Source organism: Scleropages formosus, chromosome 14 (assembly GCF_900964775.1).
Source record: "Scleropages formosus chromosome 14, fSclFor1.1, whole genome shotgun sequence".
Lineage (NCBI taxonomy): Eukaryota > Metazoa > Chordata > Actinopteri > Osteoglossiformes > Osteoglossidae > Scleropages > Scleropages formosus.
Window position 1 is genome coordinate 25504995 of NC_041819.1, and position 19813 is coordinate 25524807.

The window sequence follows — 19813 nt, forward strand, 5'->3', positions numbered from 1 at the left end:
TCTTCTGGATTCCTCAAAAGGTAACTGTTCGCTTCATATAAGCCTCATACACAGGAGCCAGAAGTGAGTTTTACCCACAGGAATATACACTTCATATCATGCCCCCTGTACCCCGGTACTGTCCACTCACCATCTTCATTCTAATCAAAGAGCCAATAGGGTGTGGTCATTGGTCAGTTCACTACACGTTCTCTTATGACAGGCGCTGTTAAACAGGGAGTTTTTCCAGGGACTAATTTCAGCTCTCAGCCACTGATGGATGCATGGGGTCTTGCTACCCACACCTGGCCACATGTCCGCTCTCTCCTTGTGCCCCTTTCCCCCCCAGTACAGCCCCTAGGAGCCCCAGTCTTCTGCTGCTCCTCCTCGATGCCTCAGCGTCCCCGGCCCTCCCTGCCCGCCCTTCTTTTTGCCAGGCACCGGGACCTTGGTCCCGACAGCTGCTTCAGCACCGCGGAAGACAACTTTGCGCTAAGCTACCTGTCCTCCGCAGGCTGTTCGCATTTGGTGTTGCCCCGCGTCCACCCTCTGGCTCAGTGGCCTTCCCCAAAGCCCGGCCTCTCCGCTCATGCTGGGCCAACGCTACAGCACTTCTTGCAAAGAAGTCCAGTTCCAGTAAGTTCAGCACACTTTGGGTCAGATGTTTGAATTTGAGCAAGGTACTTATCCTAAATTACTCCAGTACAATTACTCTGCAGTGTAAATAATTGTAAGCTGCTTTGGAGGAAAGCATCAGATAAATTAATAAATGTGATTCACCACTAAGTTTTACACCTTTTGTTATAATGATTGAAAATAATTCCACATTCTGGGTGCTTCTGTCTGACAGAGAGAGAGAGAGACCTTCCAGGGAAGAGCTGTTGTTTTTAAGTTTGCTTTATTCTCTCATACTGACATTGCGGAAAACCTGTCGCTGGAGACACCACACGCCTGACAAGCGCTGCTCACAGAGCCCAACCGCACCTGAGGACAGCGTTTGCGTTACCGCGTCCAGAATGCCCCCACCCTCCAGTGGAGCGGCTTTTGGCCATTTGGCACAGAGGAAACGAAACCAGTTTCGTACGCAGAGGCACTGGGGGCTGGTAAAGACCAGAGACGTTCATGAAAAATAGAAGACAAACATAGGCGCGAACGAAGACTGCCGCCCTGAGAGCGGTGGGGGGGGGGGGGAGACACGCACAGCTGCTTCCTCAGACTGCTGGCACCCACCCCCCCCCCGCGTACAGGGAGCGGCAGCAAACAACCGCTGTGCCCTTGTCTCATGGCAAGAACTGTATACAAAATATAAAAGATCTGTTTTTAAATATATAAACAATTGCGTGAAAAATAGAACCGTACGAAAATAAGATCTGAGTCCATCGACGGCGCTTCAATGTGACTTGAGGCCCGAGGTCCTGCCGCCGCCGGCAGGGGGCTGCGCGTAGGCCTTGCCCAGCACGATGCGGTCGCGCAGCAGCTTGAAGAGCACGTAGTAGTTGCAGAAGAGGACGAGTCCCAGCGAGAGCGTCTTGTTCCAGCAGCTGGAGCGCAGCAGCGAGTACAGCTGGTAGAGCACCACGCTCGCCTCGATGCCGATGAGCAGGTTCAGGATGCGCAGTGGCTTGTGGAACAGGAACTGCGAGGCGAAGATGGTGGGAGGGAGGAGTCAGAGCCCAGAGGACACACCCCCAAAATGGACAAGGGCAGCGGGGGAGGCGCGGCGGACAGGCACTCACGTAGAACCTGGCGTGGGAGACGTCCGAGGGCAGCGCCACGTTGTAGGGCCCCACGGCCTTGTAGAGGCAGCGGCTGTGTCGCACCAGCACCCCTTGGGGCCAGATGGTATTGTCTGACCAGCTGCGGGAGACAGGCGGGGTTGGGGGGAGGGACACAGACACACAGAGAGACGCGTCGAGTGAACCGAACTCCCAGATGGGCCACGCGCCACTGACATGCGTTACTCACAGGTGCTGCGGCGCATTGCTGTAGGAGCCATGCTCCAGCTTCTGCCACCTGCCCAGGTGTGCGGCCGAGCGGTGCAGCAGGTCGCAGTAGCGGGGGGGCAGCAGCTGGCTCATGAGCATGACGAACGCGTTGGTCCAAACCATGATGAGGTGCTCGCACGACCAGCGCATGTCGAAATACTGCGTGCTCTGCGGAAAACCGGCACGTCACACCTATGGCGCACAGCTTTGGAGACGAGAAGACAGACTCGTGCTCTGGTACGTGTGTGTGCGCGCGCTGAGGAGCCAGTGTGATACGTTGCCCTCACGATGCTAACAAGGACGTTAATTCGTTCCTCAGAGGCCGTTCAGTTCTGCACATTGAGCGAAAGGCGATGCCCCTTAACCACTACGCCACCTGCTGGCCCACAGAATTTGAGGTGAAGATTTCCAGAGACGTTCGTTTGTCAACCCCTCGGTTAAAAAACCCTGAAAATGTGCCAACTTAAAGCTCAGGTTCAGGCCAATGTGGGGCGGGAGGGGGGGGGTGACCCCACTCACCTGCACGAAGCACAGCGGCAGGAAGGCCACGTAGTAGGCGCTGAAGAGCGAGTTGAAAAGCACCTCCTTGATACGCCGGTTGAAGTCGGCTTTCAGGTCCTCCACCTCGCTGCGGATCAGCTCCGGGGAAACGGGGCACGTGTGGGGGGGGACGGGGGCGGGACTCGACAGCTGCTCCCGCAGGTTCTCGCGCAACAGGCTCAGGAAGTCGCGGGGGCGGAGCCGCCGCCCATCGGCCTTCTGCTCCAGGTACGAGTAGCTGACGGAGGGGGGGGGCTGCGCCCGGCCCTCCTGGTGGAAGCAGCAAAGGGGCACGTACACACCGAATCTGCGGAGGGGGACGGGTGGCAGTTAGCAGACACGTCGTCGGTTTGAACTCGGGATTGGCTGCAAGCGTCGGTGTAAACGCAAATAAGTGACTTTAACGCTGGTAACGGCATGCGGTAAAACGCGGCAAAGGAAACAACGTGCAGACGCAGAGTCGCTCATCGTGCGTGTGTACCGGGGCAACGACACACTCACGGGTACCCGAGGAAGAGCAGGTTTAGCACCGAATGTTTACTGAAGAGGTGGACGAGTGTCCAGCAGAGGAGCCACCCGCACAGCGTGAGCAGCGTGAGCCGCATGGCGATGAGCAGCAGGTACCGCAGCGCCGAGCTGGAGCTCTGCTGGGAGGCCTGTACGCAATAAAAAAAAACACGGTAAGTGCGTGCAACCCCCGACAAGACCGATGCAGGGGCTGCTGCTGCTGCAGTCGTACCTCCGAGATGATGGTCCACACCAGCCTCCTGGCCAGCATCACTGTGATGAAGATCACCAGGTGGTAGTCGATCAGGTGGAAGTTCTGCAGAGACACACACACACACACACACACACACACACACACACACACACGCGAGCACGTTACAAATGCAGCCTGCACGTCAACCTCAAGCGTATCCGACTTGTCCCTGGAAGCGTGTGTGTACGCGCACGTGGGACACGCTCACCAGCGAGGTCGAGGCAGCGGAGTGGCTGTACGGATACCACCACACGGTCTTGTAGATGTTGATGTACTGCACGAAGAGCGCCACCAGCAGGTACAGGAAGAGCATCAGCTCGAAGAGCAGGCTGCTGTCCAGCGGGAGCTCAGGGATACGCGAGTGTCTCACCGGTTCCGGGGTGATGAGCGCCGTCAGGGGGGGGGCACACACACCCACGGAAGCACTGCTCCTGCAGGAGGCGACAGGGAGCAGCGGCCGCTCGTGACCAACGGGGCCTCCGAGTTGCACGCAAACGGAGTTAACGAACATGCCGCGTACCGGGCGTCCGCTCCAGTGTCCTACCGCGCGTCTCGGTCCGCGCGTCTCGGTCCACCCGCTCGACGCCCTCCGTGCTTCCGCGAGACGGACGTCGCCGTGGACCGATACGTTCGGGTCTCGCAATTTCACGTGAAATGCGGCGGACGTATTAGGCAGGGACCCCGAGGGTCCGCACACGCTCACCTGTTCCTGAGCCCCGTGCCGTTGCTGCTCCCCACCAGCGTCTGCAGGGAGGGCAGAGCGGAGCGGCTCAGCTGCTGTCTACTCGGACCCCTGCGACCCACGGGCATGTCCAGTGACCCCACTGATCCCGGCTGCTCCCCGTGGCGACGTCAGGCCTTCTCCACCACTGCAAGGGAGCGACGCGCAGGAGCTGCGGTGAAGCGGCAGAGTGTCCGTCTCACACACACACACACACACACACACACACACACACACACACACCACGTGGGCCTGGGAGAGGTGCTGCTAGGGAACAGACGCTCGCTGCGGAGCAATCGGCCCCATCAGTGGGAACTGGAGGAGCTACAAGTGGACCCCACTGTGCAAACGGTGTTCTCCGGCCACGGCGTCCCCATTGCTGAGCAACACTGCACTATCCTGTCCCAACCCGTCCTCCCCTGTCCTGTCCCGTCCCGCACTCCTCTGTCTTCCCTATCCTGTCCCACACTCCCGTCCCGCTCTCCCCTGTCCCATCCAGCCCCACTCTTCCCGTCCTCCCTATCCTGTCCCGTCTCTCCCGTCACGTACTCCTCTGTCCTCCCTGTCCTGTCCCGTACACCCCTGTCCTCTCCTCCATATCATGTCCTCTCCCGTGTCCTCCCTATCCTGTTCCATCTCTCCCGTCCTATCCCGTCCTGGCCCGTCCTGGCCCGCACTCCCCTGTACTCCCTATCCTGTCCTGTTTCTCCCCGCTCTCCCCTGTCGTATCCCGTCCTGTCCCGTCCCGCACTCCCCTGTCCTCTCCTCCGTATCATGTCCTCTCCCATCCTGGCCCGTCCCGGCCAGTCCCGCACTCCCCTGTCCCGTCCCACTCTCCCGTGTCCTCCCTATCCTGTCCCGTCTCTCCCCTGTCCTATGCCGTCCTGGCCCGGCCCGTACTCCCTTGTCCTCCTTGTCCTATCCCGCTTCTCCCCGCTCTCCCCTGTCCCGCTTCTCCCGTCCTCCCCGTCCTGTCCCGCTTCTCCCCGTCCTGTCCCGTTTCTCCCCGCTCTCCCCTGTCCTATGCCGTCCTGGCCCGGCCCGTACTCCCTTGTCCTCCCTGTCCTGTCCCGCACTCCCTTGTCCTCCTTGTCCCGTCCCGCACTCCCCTGTCCTCCTTGTCCTATCCCGCTTCTCCCCGCTCTCCCGTCCCGCTTCTCCCGTCCCGCACTCCCTTGTCCTCCCTGTCCTGTCCCGCTTCTCCCCGCTCTCCCCTGTCCTGTCCCGCTTCTCCCCGTCCTGTCCCGTTTCTCCCCGCTCTCCCCTGTCCTATGCCGTCCTGGCCCGGCCCGTACTCCCTTGTCCTCCCTGTCCTGTCCCGCACTCCCCTGTCCTCCTTGTCCTATCCCGCTTCTCCCCGCTCTCCCGTCCCGCTTCTCCCGTCCCGCACTCCCTTGTCCTCCCTGTCCTGTCCCGCTTCTCCCCGCTCTCCCCTGTCCTGTCCCGCTTCTCCCCGTCCTGTCCCGTTTCTCCCCGCTCTCCCCTGTCCTATGCCGTCCTGGCCCGGCCCGTACTCCCTTGTCCTCCCTGTCCTGTCCCGCACTCCCCTGTCCTCCTTGTCCTATCCCGCTTCTCCCCGCTCTCCCGTCCCGCTTCTCCCGTCCCGCACTCCCTTGTCCTCCCTGTCCTGTCCCGCTTCTCCCCGCTCTCCCCTGTCCTGTCCCGCTTCTCCCCGCACTCCCCTGTCCTATCCCGTCCCGCTTCTCCCCGCTCTCCCCTGTCCTATCCCGTCCCGCACTCCCCTGTCCTCCCTGTCCTGTCCCGCACTCCCTTGTCCTCCCTGTCCTGTCCCGCTTCTCCCCGCTCTCCCCGGCCCGCTTCTCCCCGCTCTCCCCTGTCCCGCTTCTCCCCGCTCTCCTGTCCTATCCCGTCCCGCACTCCCCTGTCCTCCCTGTCCTGTCCCGCACTCCCCTGTCCTCCCTGTCCTGTCCCGCTTCTCCCCGCACTCCCCTGTCCTCCCTCGCTCTCCCCTGTCCTGTCGACAGGAGGAGCACGTCCAGAAGGTGGCGCTGCAGCGCGGAGACGCGTCCAGGTGCGGCTGAAGGGAAACGCGACCCAACACTCAGAGTCCGCAGGTTCTGCGCGGTTCAACAGGCTGAGACTCGAGTCGGGTCGGGATCGATCGCCGCGTGACGACCGTCCGTGCGTGTTTCCGAGCGCGAGCACATCGTGATCATCATCATCATCCTGATGATCATCATCATCCCGAACCAACCCGGTCGTTGCCGCGCTAGTTTGTGTATTTCGTGTCGCTCAGCCTCAGGGCAGTAAACGCCGAACCGGAACCTGGACGGACACGGCCGGATCATGAGCGCAGCGAGTTAAGGCACTTAGTTAGTACTTACACAACATGAACGCGCAGCGCCTGCCGTGGACGCGGAGACATCAGTCAGCGCAGCGCAGGACACATCCTGGCGAACCGGAGCCGAACGGAGGCGAACGAACGGGCCCAAGTCGCTCCGTGCCGGACACCGAGGCGGGACCAAACCGGACCGAGGCAGCGAAGCACCGTCGCGACAAACAGAACGAAGCGCAGCTGCGCTCGAACCCGCGGCTTCGCAGCGCGAACGACGTGGCAAAGCGGAGCCCCCTTCTTTACATACGTCATCAGCCCGCGACGCGAGCAAGCTGGGAGGGAGGGAAGGGTGTCACGTGGTGCAGTACGCTTGCGCAGAACGGGCGGCGCAACACGTGTCCCTCCGTCTTTTTTTTTTTTTTTAAAGAGCGAGAAGGAGCCGAACGGTTTAAAGTTATTGTGCGTAGAGAAGCACGGGAGCCGCGACAATACAGATACATGTTGGAGTTTACGCAAACATGTTTATTCACTGTAACTGTGTAAGACCGCGCTGATCGGAAAAGTGGAGAATTTCTTCATTTATGGAAATGAAATTCGGCTAATAATAATGACGGCGATTAAATGAAGTTTTTGTTTTTGTCCTCCGCGAAGCAACGAGAGAAACCAAAGAGCACGTTTGCTTTTTGGCGCACCGACACTTCCATTGATCTTTGTGCTGGATTAATTTAATGTTCCACGGAATTCCTTGCTGTCACCGCCCCACTAAAGACACGTGTCCCTCCTTGCATCTTCCACAACAAAATGCAGTCAGTCTGCATCCAAAAAACCACACAGTCTCTTTGCCACCTTCTCATCCCTTCTGTGTCCCCCGCCACCTCCTCCTCCCTCTTCTCTTACTGCTGAAGACTTTGCTTTGTTTTTCAGAGACAAAGTCGAAGCGATCGCTGATAAATTCTCACCATCAAGCTGCCCGGTTCGCGCTGGACCTCCCCGCAAAGCTGTCCTCTGCAACTTCAAGCCGCTCTCCGAATCCTTCTTGTCCAAAACCCTTGAGCGGGCAGCCTGTGATCAACTGTCTGATTTCCTCACCCGGAACCATCTACTCAACTCTTTTCTGTGTGGCCTTCCTGCTAATGCCATCAAACCTCTGCAGCTTCTCCAGAATGCTGCTGCACGAGCTGTGTTTGATTTGCCAAAGCGCTCCCATGTATCTCCTCTACTCATCGCCCTGCACTGGCTTCCTGTAGCTGACCGAATCAAATTCAAAACCCTGGTTACTGTGTACAAATGCATCAGTAGAACTGCCCCCGGCTATTTACAGGACTTGATCAACCGCAACACCCCAGCCAGGCCCCTTTGCTCATCTACCTCTGCTCGCTTGGTGGTCTCGCGCACGAAAGGCAAAGCTCGGAGGTTCTCGGTTCTGGGCCCGTTGTGGTGGAATGACCTTCCCCTGTCACTCAGAACTGTGGAAACTCTGTCTGTTTTCAAGAAGGGTCTGAAAACCCACCTTTTCCAGATCCACTTTGCCCAAGATCTCTCCAGCTCATTTACGGTGTAACTGTTCACGCATCGTAACTCCAGAAGCATCCCCAGATACAACCTTCATTCAGGCACTACTCTGGCGTTGTACTTGCTTATTTGTGTATCTTCTAATACACACACACACACACACACACACACACACACACACTTTCTGAACCGCTTGTCCCATACGGTGTCGCGGGGAACCGGAGCCTACCCGGCAACACAGGGCGTAAGGCCGGAGGGGGAGGGGACACACCCAGGACGGGACGCCAGTCCGTCGCAAGGCACCCCAAGGGGGACTCGAACCCCAGACCCACTGGAGAGCAGGACCCGGCCCAACCCACTGCGCCACCACACCCCCTATCTTCTAATATTTCATTAAAAAAGAAAGAAATTAATGTGGGTATCAGGATTTGTCTATTTGTCTTATGCACCTACTTGATCAATGAACCTCGGTGCAACAAATGGTAGGGAACAAACTAGGTTTGCTTGAGACTTTCATGTCTGCAGCTGTGTCTCCTCTCAATGTAATGCATAAATTGTATTTTTTGCTGAGATGTATGTCGCTTTAGATAAAAGATAACAGAGAGCTCAATACAGCAGGGTACAATACAGTACAGTATTTCCACTGGGGAGAGACAAACTTTACAGTGTGTGGACTGTCAACTGCACTGATACTCGGTACTGTAAATGTACTCAATACTGTAATTGTACTCTACTGCAGGAGTACTCAGTACTGTAAGCCCCACACTCTGAGGCACCTGTGGTTCCACTCAGTCAATTTCCTCACAGTTCAGTTATGTCTCAGTCTCATCACACCGCACTGGGGGCTCAGTGTGTGTCTGTGTGAGAGAGAGAGAGAGAGGACCGGTGTGCATCCCATGACATTGGCATAGAGACTTCCTGTTATCATTGATCTCGTTGTGCTGGTTGCCAGGCAACTATCACTCCCCCTAGCAGCTGCTTTCTGTTCCTGCTCCGGGGACCCATGGAATTTTGGGCCTGCATCGCTATAGCGACTTTTTTTTATGTTTGTTTCTGAATATATGATCCATTCCTGGATCAGGGCCTTGTCATGGTGGAAGGCCTTACGTGATTTAGGGATCTCCAGAGCTATATCGTCGGAAGCAGTACGTTCCTGGTTGGGTCTCCCATGGCAGACAGGTCTGAAGTGAAGATCCAGATTAAGACAATCCAAAAATTCCCATGAAAAAAGTAAACAGTACAATGTTTATCCTGCCCGGAGTAGGGTCACCGGGACCTACCCCTAGAGCCAGGCCTGGGGATAGTGTTCCTGGGTGAGCACCTGGTGGCTGAGCAGCCCACGTAACCCGGCCAGGCTCAGCCCGAAAAGGCAATGTGGGGAGCCACGTGGGCCCACCACCCGCAAGGTCCAACATCAGGGTTGGGTGCAATGCTTTTTAGGCAGCAGGAGGGGGCAGAGTGGTGAGTGGTCTCGCGTCCCCTTGTGACAGAAACTGGTTCTTGGCACGTTAAATGTAACCTCACTGGTGGGGAAGGAGCTGGAACTGGTGCGGGATGTTGAGACACCAACTGGATATAGTTGGACTCACCTCCACTCACAGTGTTGGCTCTGGAACCAAACTCCTCGATGGGGAGCGGTCTCTCTCCTACTCAGGAGTTTCACAGGGTGAGAAGTGCCAGGTGGGTGTGGGGATACACATAAGCCCCCGGCTGACTGCCATACAGTTGGAGTTTGTCCCGGTGGACGAGAGGGTCGCCTCAATGCGACTTAAAGCGAGCCGCTGGTGGATGCTGGTGGACACCGGTGGCGAGGGAAGCCGTCAAGCTGAAGTAGGAGGCCTTTAGGGCCTGGTTGGCTCTGGGGACTGACTCAGCAGACAGGTACCAGCAGGCAAAAGACAGCAGCAGCTGCGGTTGCAGAAGCAAAATCCAGAGCATGGGAGGAGTTTGGAGAGGCTATGGAAAATGACTTTCGGGCAGCCTCAAGGAGGTTCTGGAGAACCATCCAGTGGCTCAGGAGGAGTCAGAGGAGCTTCACTCCAGCTGTGCTCAGCAAAGGTGGAGAAACATGAGGACATTGTCGGGAGGTGGATGTAGCATTTTATGGAACTCTTAAACCCAAGTGATATGCTTCCCTTACAGGAGTCAGGGCCAGAGGCTTCCGGGCTGTCAGAGTCCAAATCCCCTGGTGGAAGTCACTGAGGAAGTTTGTAAGCTCTACAGTGGCAAAGCACCGGGGTGGATGAGATCCGCCCAGAACTGCTTAAGGCTCTGGATGTTGCAGGGCTGTCATGGTTGACACGCTTCTGCAACGTTGCATGGACCTCGAGGACAGTGCCTTTGGACTGGCAAACTGGGGTGGTGGTCCCTATCTTTAAGAAGGGGGACCGGAAAGTATGTGCCAACTATTGGGGTATCACACTTCAAGTTTCAAGTTTATTGTCATAGATACAAGTACTCCTCAGCCTCCTTGGGAAAGTCTATGCCAAGGTACTGGAAAGGAGGCTCTAGCTGATAGCTGAACATCGGATTGAAGAGGAACAATGCGGATTCCGCCCTGGCCGTGGAAAAGTGTACCAGCTTTTTACCCTCTCACAGGTAACTGAGAAAACATGGGAGTTCGCTAATCTAGTCTACGTGTGTTTTGTGGACTTGGAGAAGGCCTATGACCATGTTCCCCGAGAAATTCTGTGGAAGGTGCTTAGGGAGTATGGGGTACCGGGGCTACTACTGCGAGCCATTCGGATTCCGTATACTAGGCAATAAGTCAAGCCTGTTCAATGTGGGTGTTGGACTCCGCCAAGGTTGTGCCTTGTCTCCACTCCTGTTTGTGGTTTTCATGGACAGGATATCATGGCACAGCCGAGGTCAGGAGGGCATTCTGTGTGGGAGTTGGAAAGTGACGTCTCTGCTTTCTGCAGATGATGTTGTCCTTTTGGCACCGTCACATGGTTGCCTCCAACACGGAATGGAAAGGTTTGCACCCAAGTGTGAAGCGGTTGGGATGAGGATCAGCACCTCAAAGTCTGAGTCCATGGTTCTCTCACGGAAAAGGATGGCATACCCCCTCCAGGTAAGGGGAGAGAATTTGCCCCAGGTGGAGGAGTTTAAGTATCTTGGGATCTTGTTCACGAGTGAGGGGAGAAGGGAGCGTGAGATCGGCGACAGACTGGGAGCAGCAGCAGCAGTAATGCGGTCGCTGTACCGGACTGTAGTGGTGAAGGGGGAGCTGAACCATAAGGCGAAGCTCTCTATTTTCCGGTCTATCTGCGTCCCTACCCTTACCTATGGTCATGAACTTTGGGTAAGGACCAAAAGAATAAGATCCCAGATACAAGCAGTCAAAATGAGTTTTCTCCACAGGGTGCTGGGACTCACTCTCCGTGACAAGGTGAGGAGTTCGGACATCCGGGAGGAGCTCAGAGTAGAGCTGCTACTCCTTCACATTGAGAGAAGCCAGTTGAGGTGATTCGGGCATCTGATAAGGATGGCCCCTGGACGCCTCCCTCTGGAGGTATACCGGGCACGGCCAACTGGGATGAGGCCCCGAGGTCGGCCCAGGACCCGCTGGAGGGATTATATTTCACAGTTGGCCTGGGAATGACTGGGGATCCCCCAGACTGAGCTGGAGGAAGTTGCGTGGGACTGGGATGTCTGGGCTGCTCTGTTCTGCCTGTTGCCACCGTGACCCTAGAAGAACAAGCAGCCTAGAAGATGGATGGATGGATGGATGGATGGATATTAAAAACTTCGTTCAACTGACGTAACCAAGATATGTGACAGTAGAAACGCAGACATGGAGCCACACATGCATCACACACACACCTCTGAGAGACACTGTCTCCACTGTGTGTCCCTGGAGCTCCACCCACTGCGACTCATTGATAACACACTGTAATAACAATCGTTTATTGGCATCACTGCAGCTGAGAGGAATTTTTACATCTTTTACTAGAAGAAAATTCCTTCAGTGATGGTGACTCTAGGTTCCTTCACACTTGTCTTCTTCCATAAACACCGCGGTACACTGCACCGCATGCATCCTGCCAAACGTCAACATGAACATGTGGTATTCAGTGATTACACGTGACGACTGATTTGCTGTCTCATGTGTTAATGACTTTCTTTTGCTATCAGTTATTATAATTAGTTGTATAAACTAGTGAAAATTTCACTTTAAAATGTAAACTGATCAGTTACATAACTGGACGGTGTTTGGAGCTACAATCTCGACACTTAAGTTGTTCAATGGTGTGTGTCCTCCTTCCCACTGGAGGTGGTCTCCACTCTCACTCTTCTACATCTGAGGGCATCACACAATGAGGGCATCTCTGCTCAGGAGTGTGTTCTGCTGTAAAACAGAGAAGCCATATATGAGACACACTGTGGCCCATTGCGCACACGCGCACACACACACACACACACACACACAACTGCAGCTCAGCTCCACTGCCAACATCGAGCACTGACAGAGACAGTGACCTCTCCAGCCACAGAGGACAGAGTGTTAGTGCTGGGGGGGGGGTGACACACAAGTCAGTATTCGACACGTGTATGTGTCCTGCAGGTTCACTCACTGTCTTGCGGGGGCGCTCCTGCCTCCGTTCCTGTAGGGTGTACGACGGGCCACTGGGGGACCGCTGGTATGAGAAGGGCCAGGCGCTGGGCTCGGTGCTCCTCTCTGTATAGGGGGGTAGGGAGTCCTCCTCCTCGGTGCGGTTGCTAGGAGATGGGTTGGAGTAGTGCTCTCCACCCCCAACGCGCCCTCGCGCCTTTTCCTCCAGCAGGCTGCTCAGAAGGGCGTCGTCATAGTTACGACCTTCCCCACGGGGGGAGGGTGGGGGGCTGAGGCGGTGACCCCAGGTGGACTCTTTCCCGTGTCTGCGTGACCGATAGCCGTCCCGTTCGTCGTTCAGCCGAGGCCCCGCCCCCAGGGAGCGATTCTGCATCTCCAGCCCATAGCTGTCCTCGACCCCACGGAACTCTGTCCACCGGCCTCGGCGGTCACACGAACTGGCAAAGTCCTCAAGCTCGTCCAGAGACCTAGTCCTCCCACATGTCCCCAAGGGCTTCCTCTGCAGGTGCTCCGAGCGTGGCTTCCATCTGGACACGGTCATCAGTGTGGTTCTCAGTATAGGTACAGTCACCAGTATAGTTATCACTATGGCCATATTTACCACTGTGAACACTGTTTTCACAATGGACACGGTCATCAATCTGGATACAGTCATAGGTACACAAAGCTCTCGCTCACCGACTCTGGGGAGGGAGCACATCGCTGTCCCTCGGACCATCCCTGTGGTCCGCTTTGGGTTCCAGCTCCATCCTCTGACCGTGGCGGTAGGTGTGATGACCGTTGGACTCCCCGTCGCGGAGGGAGCTGAGCTCTGACACACTCTGGGCTACGGGGGCAGAGCAGCAGCGTTACAACCGCACGGTCAACAGGAACGCAAACGACTGCCAGACAGCCGCGTGGGGGGCGTCCCGCTGAAGGACATGGACAGCGGACGGTTCACACTCACCCCTCGTCATGCGGTTCTCCGCCGAGGCCACGGCGGTCGCTTTGGGACTGACGAGCGAGGGGGGCGCTGTGGAGACCACTGTGGGCACACTGGGCATGTAGTAGTGTGGGTAGAGAGCAACCTGGGCGGTCTTGGGCACCTTCCCTGCCTCGTACACTTAGCAAAGGAAACAGGTTTAACAAATATCACAACAGCAGAGTCTGACGAAGATGGAGCAGAAACAGGTGTGTGCGCGTGTGTGTGTGTGTGTGTGTGTGTGTGTGTGTGTGTGTGTGTGTGTGTGTGTGTGTGTGTGTGCGTGTGTGTGTGCGTGTGTTGCAACACAGACTCACGGTGCCGGGGGCAACAGCACGTCTCGGGGCAGCAGCAGCAGCGGACGTAGCAGCAGCAGGAGTGGGGGCAGCACTGGCACCAGCAGAGCGCCACCAGCAGGAGGACGGCTACGCCGCCCCCTGTGACCGCCGCCACAAACACCCACTCTGCGGGGAGGGCCGAGTGCCATTAGTACTGTCTGAGAGCACCGTCACCATCATCGTGATCAACCTCAACGCCTCGCAATCACTCTGTAGAGCAAGCAGAGGGCGATGAGTACTGTCTGAGAGCACCATCGTGAACACCGACAACCTGCCCGCTGCAGCAGCACTTGGATGCGCTGAAAACTGCTGTCGGCAAGACGTCTGCGCGCAACGACATCGGACGCATGGTAATGAGACTGAGCTGATTGGATATTATAGGCGACAGGGCGGAGTTAGAGGTGAGGGGGAGGGAACCAAAGCAGCAGCGGGGAAGACACAGCCATACCTGGCATGATCTCCACATCAATATCAGGCAGGAGGTCATCTGCCGCACTCATGCGACCTGGGGGGAGAGAGCAGCAGGGGGCCGAGGGCAAAGGTCAGAGATTAGTAGGATTAGGAGACAAGTGCGGACAGACAGCACTAATGGAGAGAAGAACCAGAACCAGGAGGTCCCACCGGTCCCATGGACAGCACGACAGGCCGTAGCTATGGCAGGAAACAGCTGGAGTCCCCGGTTCTGGTCCGGACAACCGAGCCGAATACGTATCATGTATGCGGACGTTACGTTTGGCTTATTTCGCCGCTGAGACGAAGGACACACTTAGTACATGAGCTGCCTCTTCTTAAAGGTACAGACATGAAACACGGTCATTGCGTGCACCGATTCCTCGCCCCGCAGACGGTCATTTCGCACCATTTTCTGTAGATATAATACTTTCCAGCGCACGCGCTCATTTGAAATGCCTGTTAAAATGTACTTTTTTTCTCCTCCAGGCCAACGAGCGGCAGCGAAGAGCAAGAGAGCAGGCGTGCGGGGCCACCTCAGTTCGACTCAGCCCCGCAGTGTCCGCAGCCTGCGTGCGTCCTACGGGTGCTGGGTGCCGCCGATCGGTAACGGGGTGGGGAACGTCGCGCACGTTTATGGGACGACTCAGCCAACAGCAGGGACTCAACAGGAGTTTGTTTCAACAACATTTTTATTTCCGGTTTAAATGTAGCTCGGCTGGAAAACCATCCGAGTCTTGATTTTTTTTTTAGAATTTTACTCTGCAGTTGTTAGGGAACCCAAATCAATCACCCGAGGGCTTTATGCACCCGATACGTTTTCTCCAGAGCAATTCACACTGATTTACCCATTTATAGAGCAGGGTCATTTTTACTCAAGTAACTGAGGGTGCTGCATTGATCCAGCGCACTGCAGCAGGAGGGGGGACTTGAACCTGAAATCCTCGGAGGTAAAAGGCGGAGGCTGTAATCACCTGCGACCTGGTGCCCCCTTAGTAGTAAAGTGACTCTGGAGGTGTGAGCAAAAGTACAAAAGTAATTACAAACACACTTTTGGTCTTTGCTGTGTTTGTCTCTCCATGAATTCAGCTGAGGACGCCAGAGGCAGGAGAGTTATGAGGAAAATTAGTTATGGACATTGGACTTGTGGACCCCATTGTGTTCCTAAGTCCACGAGTCACAGTAGAATGTAGCAGGAAGGAAACGCTGCTTGTCTGGACCTTTCCCGGGATGCACCGCACATACAGTGCTTTTCCGTTCAGCTGCCTCAGAACCGGTGTTTCTACTACTCCTGTGACCCGCGTTCAGCCATCGCTATGGTAACACTGAGAGGCTTGTGGTAAATTACCACAGTAATAATGGGACACGAGACTGAATACACTCCCTTAAGAAATAGGACGTTAGTTTCCTTCTCACGAGCTGCTGCTCAGGGTCAGGCTAAGAAGATTGCCATAGTAACACGTCACTGTATTTCATATTGTACATGGTCCTTTGATCCCTGAGGGTCGTCCGCTTGAAAAGAACCGAAAATAGTTCTTTGCACCGGCACTGAACGGAAAGTCGGAACAACAGCGGTCACATCAGCGGTCAGCGCATGGAGTGTCTGAGAAACATGAGGGCAAAACTGAATACTGCCATAATGCATAATATCAGCAATATGTAATATCAGGAAAAGCACCAGGAAGGAGTGAAACCTGTACCTGAAGGTTCGAGGGCTGAATGGTAGTAAGGGGAGGTCATATTGTGTTTGAGAAGCAGCATATATGACAGCAGCAAAAGAAAGAACTACTGAGACAGTTACCGGGAGAGGACTAGCGAGACAGTTACCTGGAAAGAACTAGTCGGACAATTACTTAAAGAATCTGTGAGAGGACTCATGTTGTGTACTGACCTCCTGACCTTCATGTTAGTCATAACCGTATGAATGCATGAATTGTGATAAAAAATGAGATTAACTTTATGAGGTCAGCATTCACTCACCAAGAACCAGGAGCTCCACCTGGGCCTCATTTTGACCCACCAGGTCATCTGAGATGATCACCTTGCAGAAGTACACACCAGTGTCTCCCCACTGCAGCTGCTTGATGCGAAGGTCAGCCTCTGGACAGCACGGATGGCAGAGGACAGAAGATGTGGGGGGGGGGGGGGGTGTCAAAGGTCATCCAGGAGTTTACTGGACTACACTGGATTTTATGTGGAATTTCAGTGGAGTTAAACCACCGATCCAGTGAGAGTCCACCGAACACTCCAGTGTGTCAGCGCTCTTCACACACACTTCTCTCCACACACACTGTGTGTGAATAAGCAAACCCAGTGGAGAAAAGGAGGACGAACACACACACACACACAGTGCAGAGAAACAGCTTCACATAAAAGCTTTGCAACAAACTCAGCAGCGGTAAATCAGCAGGACTAAGAGACTAACAGCTCTTCAGAGGTCTTTTCTCCCTGGTAAATGTTGCCATGGTTTTACCGGGGGTGTAACCAGGGTGTTACCAGGCACCCCATCCAAAGAGCACTACAAGGACAATAAGGCCAGTTTCAGGACAGACATACCTTGAGATGACAAACTAAGTGTGTGTGTGTGTGTGTGTGTGTGTGTATTTATTTCTACACCCCCACTCACTGGCCTCCAGCGGCCTGGGGATGCGTGTGTCCACTGACAACGCAAATCTCTTGCAACTTAAACACATTCAAAAAACGAAACTAAATTAACTAGTTTCATCATTCTGTGATTTTTATGTTGCTCTATCCTTTACCTCATCTTGAATGGCACACTAGAGGAAAACATGGTAAACAGGGAGAAGGTCTGATGATGGCACAGAACCAATGGGAAAACGTCCTGCTGAGCTTCCAGAGGCCCTGGGGTTCAGTTATTGCTCTATCTCTCTGTCTCTCTCTCTCTCTCTCTTTCTGTCTCTCTCTCTCTCTCACACTCACACACACACACACACTCACACTCACACACACACACACACACTCACACTCATACACACTCACTGCACACGTACTGTTGATGATGGCGATGTCGCGCCCGCGGTAGTACTCTCCCAGAGTCATGGAGGAACCCTGACCCGAAGCGACGGGTCGGACGGTGCGCCCGCTGTCCGCGCAGTCCAGACGGGCGTCGGCTCCCGACCCGGGGCCCCGGGGGACCGGCGGCTGCGGGAGGCCGAAGGAGGAGCGCGTGTCATCGTGGCAGTAGGACTTGTACCACCACTGGACCACTGGCACCTGGGAGGACGAGCTGGAGAAGTGGCAGCGCAGCTCCACGGGCTGGAAGAGCATCGCATGGCGCTGCCTGTCGGCCACGGTGACGTGCACAGCGGCGCCCCCTGTCACTGTGAAGGGTTGGTGCACAGAGCCAAAGCAGTTACAGACACTCCTCACTTAACGACCTACCTGTTTAACGACCGGCTCTCCGACCATTCGGTATCGCACGCTGTACGAGAACTTCGGTCGTGGAAACGGCAGCGCGGCGTCTCAGCGTCAAGCATCTCATCTCGCATCACCCTTTCTCGGCGTCAGCGTCAGCGTCGTTCCCGCAGTCGGTCAGCATTCACTACAGTAGCGTTCGCGATCTCCAAGACTACGTATTTCGTCTATAAATTTGTACTTTATTGTGCACCCCATAGGGGGTGCGGTGGCGCAGTGGGTTGGACCACAGTCCTGCTCTTCGGTGGGTCTGGGGTTCAAGTCCCGCTTGGGGTGCCTTGCGACGGACTGGCGTCCCGTCCTGGGTGTGTCCCCTCCCCCTCCAGCCTTACGCTCTGAGTTGCCGGGTTAGGCTCCGGTTCCCCGTGACCCCGTATGGGACAAGCGGTTCTGAAAATGTGTGTGTGTGTGTGTGTGTGCACCCCATAGTACAAGATGTCGGCGAAAATGTACTAAATATACTGAAAATGTTAGAAACGGTGCAAAGGTGACAGAAAACAATATCTAAAGATGGGTGACACAAACCCACTACCAGTACAGTAGGCTTGAAATATCGCTAAGGGGTGGCTCCTCGCTTAACGACCAATTCGCTTAACGACATAGTCGTAGAAACGGAACTCGGTCGTTAAGCGAGGAGTGCTTGTATTACCCTGGAGTAAACATACATCATATTTATTTATTTATCAGGTGCTTTTCTCCAAAGCAGCTTCCAATGAACTCTATGTAATCAGCCCACACACCTTATTTACCACGGTAACTTACACTGCTAGATACACTACTTATAATGGGTCATTCACCCATACATCAGTGAAACACACACACACTCTCTCTGTCACTCACACACTATGGGGGAACCTGAACAGCATGTCTTTGGACTGTGGGAGGAAACCAGAGCACTCGGAGGAAACCCACACAGACAAGGGGAGAACATGCAAATTCCACACAGACTGAGCGGGGATCGAACCCATGTCCTCTTGCACCGCCCAGGCGCTGTGCCACCGTGCCCCACACACACACACACACACACACACACACACACACACACACACACACACACACACACACACACACACAGAGACAGAGAGTAAACGTAGTTCCTTCCCTCAAGTGAGCCTCCCTTCCCTGGAACACTCATAATTATGACACCCTGTGTGTGTGCTCTGATGGTTCCTTCCCTTGTGTCAACAGAGGAAGGCCCGGGGTAAGGGGGTGGGGGGGCACAGGAAGGGCCGCACCTAGGCTAGGGGCCACGCTGCGCTCTCGGGCTCCGGTTCCAGAGCGTTCCGCGTTCCTCGCACGCGGCTCCCGTGTGGCCCCTCCTTCCTTCATCTTCGTTGTCCGGCAGAGGCGAGGCAACCCCCCCCCGGCTGCCTGCTGATCCACGGGGGTAGGGGCACGGTGGGGGGGGACTTGCTGTCAACTCCAGGTCGGTCGTTCGACTACCGAACGAGAACCGTTAGGAGCGCAGCGTGGGGGAGGGGGCACAGGCCTGCATAGCAGCGGCCCTTCCACCCCGTTGCCACGGTAACCCACCCCCACCTGCAGGGGGAGGCCAGTTCCAGCGCGGAACGAACCGAAGCGGGGTTCGAACGCTGGGCCGCGGAGGAGCGGGAAGCGGAGAGAAACACAGGGATTCGAACCCCTGCAGTCCTGGGAAAACAGTCACTCTGAGTGCGGGTGTGGAGAAACACCACAAAGGTCCCACAGAGCGCGTGCACACACACCTCTGACTGAGTACTGAGTAACTCGTCAGGACAGTTACTAGTATAACACCACCAGCAGTAAGGATTTACCCTGGTATGAAACAGTAATTATTACCCTGATCAGAGTGAAAGAATCTTGGAGGCGAAAAGAGGGAGAAGAAGAGCCGCTTGTCTTGTGTGTCGTGGTGTCGGGAATAAATTATAATGTGGTACACGTACTTTTGAGCAGTACGGCGCACACGCACACGCACACGCACACGCAGCAGCGGTCCTACCTGCGAGACAGACGCACAGAAGGACGAGGCGCCCCGCGCGCACAGACATGATGTCTCTCCCGATCTCACACACCGCTCCGGTCGGATCCGCAGCCTCGCGCGCTCCAGTGGACGGAAACGCGCACGGGAGCGCGCGCCGCGGCGCCGCACTCTGGACCGACCCCCCGCGGGGGCGGACGAGTTGAACGCGCGTGTGGAACAGTTACCAGAACTTGTTGTGGGGCAACAAAGTTACTTCTTCGTGCTCTTTGTACTTATTTTTTACAGTAATTACTGTAAACT

The 19813-nt window shown here is 55.6% G+C and overlaps 2 protein-coding genes across 9 annotated transcripts; both read right to left on the minus strand.

Moving 5' to 3' along the window:
• Positions 1-860: 860 nt before the first annotated feature.
• On the minus strand, positions 861-6616 carry tmem39a (transmembrane protein 39A). 4 transcript variants are annotated; one of them, XM_018748033.2, is made up of 9 exons: positions 6331-6616; positions 3968-4133; positions 3473-3695; positions 3244-3327; positions 3035-3160; positions 2484-2811; positions 1945-2132; positions 1716-1836; positions 861-1615 (listed from the first exon to the last, which is right to left on the minus strand). In XM_018748033.2, exons 2-9 carry the CDS (start codon positions 4072-4074, stop codon positions 1260-1262), a joined length of 1533 nt encoding a protein of 510 aa, XP_018603549.1. In that variant the 5' UTR covers positions 4075-4133; positions 6331-6616; the 3' UTR covers positions 861-1259. The 4 variants fall into 4 exon arrangements, with proteins under 4 accessions (XP_018603549.1, XP_018603553.1, XP_018603551.1 ...); XM_018748037.2 differs by having other exon boundaries at positions 3012-3160; XM_018748035.2 differs by having other exon boundaries at positions 3006-3160.
• A 5083-nt stretch (positions 6617-11699) lies between these two features.
• LOC108931948 (immunoglobulin-like domain-containing receptor 2) lies at positions 11700-19634 on the minus strand. Of its 5 annotated transcripts, XR_003798127.1 has the most exons (10): positions 19532-19634; positions 17130-17459; positions 16099-16218; positions 14117-14173; positions 13648-13794; positions 13316-13471; positions 13048-13195; positions 12371-12896; positions 11999-12144; positions 11700-11836 (listed from the first exon to the last, which is right to left on the minus strand). XR_003798127.1 is itself a non-coding variant. In XM_029257703.1 (9 exons), exons 1-9 carry the CDS (start codon positions 19578-19580, stop codon positions 12106-12108), a joined length of 1569 nt encoding a protein of 522 aa, XP_029113536.1. In that variant the 5' UTR covers positions 19581-19634; the 3' UTR covers positions 11700-12105. The 5 variants fall into 5 exon arrangements, 4 of the variants coding, with proteins under 4 accessions (XP_029113536.1, XP_029113535.1, XP_029113537.1 ...); XM_029257703.1 differs by having other exon boundaries at positions 11700-12141; XM_029257702.1 differs by having other exon boundaries at positions 11700-12144.
• Between the last annotated feature and the right edge of the window lie 179 nt (positions 19635-19813).

What these genes read in the sequence shown, in the direction of transcription:
- tmem39a (XM_018748033.2), bottom strand. Translation starts at nt 4,074, where the DNA reads ATGCCCGTGGGTCGCAGGGGTCCGAGTAGACAGCAGCTGAGCCGCTCC. An exon ending in TGTGGACCATCATCTCGGAG is followed by an intron (nt 3,161 to 3,243) that starts GTACGACTGCAG and finishes TATTGCGTACAG; the next exon opens with GCCTCCCAGCAGAGCTCCAG. An exon ending in AGCAATGCGCCGCAGCACCT is followed by an intron (nt 1,837 to 1,944) that starts GTGAGTAACGCA and finishes TGTCTCCCGCAG; the next exon opens with CTGGTCAGACAATACCATCT.
- LOC108931948 (XM_029257702.1), bottom strand. Translation starts at nt 19,580, where the DNA reads ATGTCTGTGCGCGCGGGGCGCCTCGTCCTTCTGTGCGTCTGTCTCGCA. An exon ending in TGATGTGGAGATCATGCCAG is followed by an intron (nt 13,795 to 14,116) that starts GTATGGCTGTGT and finishes CCCTCCCCGCAG; the next exon opens with AGTGGGTGTTTGTGGCGGCG. An exon ending in GGAGAACCGCATGACGAGGG is followed by an intron (nt 13,196 to 13,315) that starts GTGAGTGTGAAC and finishes CTGCCCCCGTAG; the next exon opens with CCCAGAGTGTGTCAGAGCTC.